At 41.7% G+C, this 6241-nt stretch overlaps 1 protein-coding gene across 1 annotated transcript in view; it reads left to right on the forward strand.

The window, feature by feature from the left end:
* The first annotated feature begins 127 nt into the window (after window positions 1–127).
* zfpm1 (zinc finger protein, FOG family member 1) overlaps window positions 128–6241 on the forward strand; it is an 89751-nt gene continuing 83637 nt past the window's right edge. Inside the window, exon 1 of the mRNA XM_078258077.1 lies at window positions 128–686. Within this exon, the coding sequence (XP_078114203.1) occupies window positions 647–686 (40 nt within the window). The 5' untranslated portion in view covers window positions 128–646. The remainder of the gene's footprint in view (window positions 687–6241) is intronic.

The raw sequence follows: 6241 nt of genomic DNA on the forward strand, positions 1-6241 counted from the left end.
TGATAGACTAAAAACAAAGCATGCTTTACATGGGATACGTTTGAGCGAATAGGAGATGAATGCGGTGCCATACGTCAGACGTAAGGGGCGTTCTAGAGAAGCGTCCTCTCCTCAGTAGTAAGCGGAGTTGACTGTAGCGCTCGAGCTCCATTGAAAGTGGCTCCCTGTTTCAGTGGCTATACAGGCGGACGAGGGGGCGGACCTGCGAGAGGAAACTTCACAGAAAACAATAGCAGTCACTCCGTTGACCTCCATATAACTGTTATTATTTATCAGGGTTAATATTTCTGACGACAGGCAACTGTGTCTGCTGACAGACGCGCCAAGGGTTGCGCGACGCGGCTCGCCCGGCGAAGGAATAACGTTAGCAGGAAAACGGAGAGAAAGGAGAGTGAATACACGTTTGGGAAGAAGAGGAGGAGGACAGTGACAAGTAAGCAGACTCAGCCACAGGTAGCCCCACGTTAGCTGTCGTGGCAGAAGATATCAAAGTGCAGACGGGTCATGCGGATTTCTCCGGTCGCTGATCGGAGCGCCGCGTCGCAGCAATAAACGGTGCGGAAAAAGAGAAGAACCAGAAAAAAGAAGAACCCGGACCGCTTCTCTGCCGCTACGCCTGTCCGTCCAGTCAGAGGGAAGAGCCACCATGTCCCGGAGAAAGCAGAGCAAACCCCGGCAGATAAAGCGTAAGAACCAAACAGCCTCATTAATTAATGTAATAATAATCTTTTTTATTGGAGTAGTTGGAGTGTGGAGTGAGCCACGCGCGCTCTGGGAAGAAGCCGCATGTTTTGTGCGGCGCTTCGGTTGAATTATGCGTTCACTATAAAAGTTAGCAAGTAGTATAAAACCCGACTGTCTCGACAGTAGTTTTATGACACCGTTTTTATGGGCAAGCGTCGCCTAAAACAACCTAGACCCACACAGAAGACTTTGTTGCGCATTTGATAATATCAGAAAATTGAACCTTTAAAGTACAAGTTCAATTGAGTTCAGATAGGCTGCAGCATTTTCTCAGAAAAGCCGAGGGACGTAGCCCACACTTTCTTTAAAGGCCGTTTTTCAAGCTATTTAAGCGCCACTTTGGCTATCTAGACTGGAGGAATACAGAAAAGTTTTCATGTATTAGCCTGTAAAGAATGCTTTGTCCATTGGCAGCTAGAACTGTAGCCGTGGCTTCCTGTTTAATTCTGTTGTGGAAACGTCAGTGTTCTCTGAAAAAGCCGATGTGAACAGAGATAAAGCAGCGATCCGATGTGAGCCCAGATAAAGATTAAAATTGGATCTTTTTTATTTGTTTTCTGTCTGAGGCAGCGCGAGGCCGCTGGTGTATTTTCCCCCTGGCTTTTCACTTCTCTTTTCCAGAGATGGGGCGTCAGATAGGCCGCCTAGCTGATCTCTCCTGCTGATAGCTGCTTACAATTGGATCTTTTTTTCATCTATCCCTTTAACTCAATAATGCATCTTATGGCCGTTTGAAAGGCCTTCTCTTGGTCTGGCGATTGGCTGGTCTCCGTGCTTGACGAGTTCTTCCTGTTCATAAAACGTGTGAAGGTTTATTGCTGCTGACTGATGTTCAAAGTTGATATAAAAGCATATTAACGATGTTGTGATAGGCATTTTGCACACTGAGCTGATGAAGAGTCTCAGTCTAAATGTAATGTCATTATACTGGAGATGAAATAAAAAGTGTTCATGTACTCTGTCTATTTGGAAGCCAGAGCTGGAATGGAAACATGACATCAGCAGGACAGTTTGTTTGGTAAGTTATCACATTGAGCAAATAATGATATCTTGTCATCAGTGATTGTGTCACTGTGTTCCTAGAAACCGAGTGTCTAAAAGCAACATTTGGAGGCTGTTTGGTATCATCTTGCAGTTATATATGATAGTAATCATTTGTCATTTCTGACCAAATAACCAGATTAAGTATCCTGGCTCAAGTGGCAGTTGTGTATTTTCTCTTAGATGTCTGACTTTTAGAAAAAAAGTACATCCAATGACAGTGATGAACGTTTTTTCGTGCTGCAGACCTCAATTGTGAGCTTTGTTGAGACCAAAAGGTCAAAGGGAGCAAGCAGCATTACATCATGCCACTAAGTTGTAGGGGAGGGAATCTCCAGAGGCCTCACGATACCATATCATCACAATACCTATGTCACGATACCATATTATTACTATTTTAAACCTATTGCAATATTCTGATATATTGCAATTTACCTTTTTTTCCAACTTCAAATGTTTCCCAATTTCAAATTATGTCCCCAAAAGTAAATTTGTTCATCTCACTTCTATTGTATTGCTGCAAAATAGGATTGTCAAGCAGACAAACCGACCAACACACATATATATATATATATATATATATATATATATAATAGATCCATACTTGGCATCCGAGTATCAATACAGTATTGCCACAGAAAAAATATCCGGATACTATGCTGTATCGATTTTTCCCCCCCACCCCTACTAAGTTACAGTGCACCTGTACCTGCAAACTAGGGATGAACAATACATTGTCTCAATAAGCTACTCAGCTAATTAAAGGTAATTCCGTGAGTTGGTCAAATTACAAAATGAAAGGTTGTCCGCTTAATATGCTATATATTCCGGTTTTCTGTGTTTTTATTGCTATTGCCACAGATGGTTGAATGGAAGAAGACACCACTCTGAACACTAACCCCTGCTACATAAATGTCAGGCAGCTAGCAAGTAGTTTCATAGTTGTTGAGTGTAAATGACAGGCAGCTTTCACACACACACACACACACACACACACACACACACACACACACATATATCGTTGTTTAAAGGGACAGTTCACGCCCAAATCAAAATACACATACCTTGCTATTTATCAATCTAGATAGTTTTATTGTGAGTTGCCCAGTGTTGGAGATGTCGATCTTCTCTCCAACATAAGGAACTAGTTGCTACTCGGCTTGTTGTGATCAAAGCGCCTGGACATTGTAAAAAACTTATCAGCAATGTCTCTTTCCATAAATCATGACCCAATTACTCAGAATAATCCACATACCTGGTTGTGAGCAGTTTCATGTAGGAACTATTTTCTTTCTTCCTAACTACATCCACCAACCGCATCACGGCGCATAAGGACGCATACTCATGTAAGAGATGCTCATCCTCCTCACCTGAGCTAGCTAGCGTTCCGGCTCACCAGCTCATGATTTATGGAAAGAGACTTTGCTGTTGAGTTTGCACATGTATTTTTTGGGTGCTTGAGCACCACAAGCCCAGTGCCATCTAGTTTCATTACATTGGAGAGAAGGCAGACATCTCTACAGATGATATCTCCAACACTGGGTATTGCGCACCAAAACAATCTAGCACTGCAGGTAAGAGGAAAAATATGTATTTTTGATTGGCTTGTCCCCCTAAAAGCTCTGAATCGGCAGCTCCAGGATTCAGAGCTGCAAAGCAGTCTGTCCTGTCAGCTAACATTAGCATTAGCTTCATTAAGCCAAAGTGCAGAACTGTCAACAGTATCGTTCTGGGTTGTCAGGCCGATATCAAGCATTGTCACACATGACTTGGTTTATTTATTTTGTCTTACAACGACATACACACAATATATTTTACTAGTTACCATAAGCGGAAAGCCGTTATATACATGTAATAAATGTCATCATCATCGGACCATATTGAGAAATGTAAAGTATACCCGTAATGTAATATCCTAATGAATACAGGCTAACTGTTTAATCAGTAGCATTAGCTAGCTAATCTGGACTAAGAAAGGCAATGCTCTTGGTTGCTCACTGCCCATGAAGATGACGTGTTCGTTCCTAACTAGATGCAGTTAAAGTTCTTGTCAGCTGCTCTCTTTCTCCCATAAGTTGTCCCCTAATAGCACTTAACTCATTGTTGTGATCAAGCACATCTGCTGGGTTGCCATTAAAGATTTCTCTTGGTCAGGTTCTCTGGTGTGCCACTGCAAGTAGTCCATATAGTCTGTCACTTCCTTGTTTTTCATATGTTTCCATAGAGAGGCCTATCAGCTGTGAACTCCCGGCAGGCACCTACGTACAGTAAAGCCAGCAGCGAGGCCTGGAGATGTATCCCAGACCCTGAGGCTGATAAACCCAGGCTAGACTTGTGTGTGTTAGAGAGAGAGAGAAAGAGAGAGAGAGAGAGAGAGAGAGAGAGAGAGAGAGGTTATGGCCATCTTTATCAGTGCTTCTGGTCCACTATGCTTCCCTGTGCACCAAGCCCCGGCTGCAGTTGAGGCCAGCCAGGCTCTCAGCCCTGTGACTCTCTTGTGATTTGGCAGACATTTTGATAGGAAAGAGTGAGGAGTGATAAGGACTTTGTTCGACTGGGGTGTGTGGGGGTTCAGCCGAGGTGGGGGCTGCTGGTGTTACCACTACTACCAATCCTATTACTTACTAATGCAGTGTGTCCACTAGGGCTGCACAACATATCACTTTTTTTATTTATCACAAAAGGCTGCGACATATGAGACACTAAGAGATTTTTTTTGTGTTAGTTGAAGGAAAATATCAGTAGAAAACTACACTTCTCGTCATTCTTTTTGATAGGTGGCTTTTATATTCAATTCAAAGTTCAATTTGTTAAAAGAATGTTGAAGATGATTTCCTTATCGCATATTTTACTCATATGGTGCACTCCTAATGTCCACCATGTTGTTTTGAGCATGCTGCTTTCTGTCGCTGATATGACAAATTCCAGTCAGGTCACAGTGTTGTTGGGTTGAGTTTCACCATCACAGTAATACACCTATAACTTCCTTTCTAAAAATGATTCATAACACACATTGATGTAGTGTTCCATTACAAGGGTAAAGCTGACGCCAAGCGATGGTTGTTTAGTTATTATAATTAGTCGTTCTCTTCTTAGCTCTGCCTAATTAAGTCTGTTTTGGTGTTCATCTACTGTAAATGCAAACTCCTGCAGCAGCGTCCCAGTTAAAGCCTCCCACTGCAGAACCCTCTGGAAGGCATTTACTGTGAAGCAGGTGCAAGGAGTTTTGAATGTTGCTCAGAAGATGAGAACATGGGTGCTTTGAGCAACGTTAATGGACGAACGTTAATTTGACACATTGTTGCATTTGAATATGTGCCACCTAAAGCCGTTTAAAGCAAAGTGTTTATTTGCATACTTGGTGTATGCATATATTTTGGGTGTGAGCCCATAAGATTAGGAACAGACTGGTATCGCTTTATTAAATCAAGAATGGACAGACTTTTTTGTCATTTTTTTTTGGTTTTACATTCCAAGGGAGGAATTGAAGAAAAGAAGTACACAAATGAGCTGGTTAAATGAAGAGGTAGGGCTGTCTCTTAAAAAAAAAGAATATTTGATTTGTGATAATCTGACCAAACTCAGATTTCAGAGCCTTGTACCCTAGTGGCTGGTCATTCTGATCTGTTCAAGCCTTGTTGACCTACCTGTAAACTAGGCAATCACTGTTCTCTTCATTAATGCAAAATGGAGGAAACTAGTAAGCTGTTCTGAACGGATAGCCATGGCAGCAAACATCCGAGAAGTAATGTGAGGGAATATTTTTGATTCGACAGTCATGGAAAGATGTAGCGTAAAGCTGCAATTATGCTTCTGCATCTATGCATCTAGAGATACACGTACCGTAAATGTCTTTTCAAACCTACATAGCGAAGGGTGTTATTGGCAACCACTTGCAGAGGAGCTGACGTGCACGTCACTGAAATCTCAATTACTGGTTGTGTGATAATGCGCGTCAAGCGAGCTGATTGGTTGAAGAATTAAAATGCAAATGTTATACTCAAAATCTGTACAAGAATAAAAGAAACTGCTACTCCATTTGTCTCCAAATGACGCCCCAGAGAAGCACTTTTCAGCCAAGGAATCATTACCATTAATGTGAAGTCACCTGTTGCTGTCACTTAGTGAGGCAGCGGCACCACTAGGAATGAAAAGAATGTTAGTTTTACAATGTATTTGATGATTAATCTATGTGGATTGGGTTTGAAAAAAATTGCAAAAATCAAGTTTAAGAGAATTAGAACAAATTATGACATGCTCTCTCATTCACTTGAACTTGCTTTTTTAGAAAAGTGGAAGCCCTAGATGATAAAGTGAAGGCTACAGGGGCAAACAAGTGATAAGGGCTGGTTATTTACCAAAATGTGTCTGTACCACCGAGTATCAAAAACTGTCTGAAGTACTGAAGGTTGGCATCCAATGTCTGGTCAAAATTAGAAGGTTGTTGACATATTCT

Source organism: Sander vitreus, chromosome 8, assembly GCF_031162955.1.
Source record: "Sander vitreus isolate 19-12246 chromosome 8, sanVit1, whole genome shotgun sequence".
NCBI classification, from domain to species: Eukaryota; Metazoa; Chordata; class Actinopteri; order Perciformes; family Percidae; genus Sander; species Sander vitreus.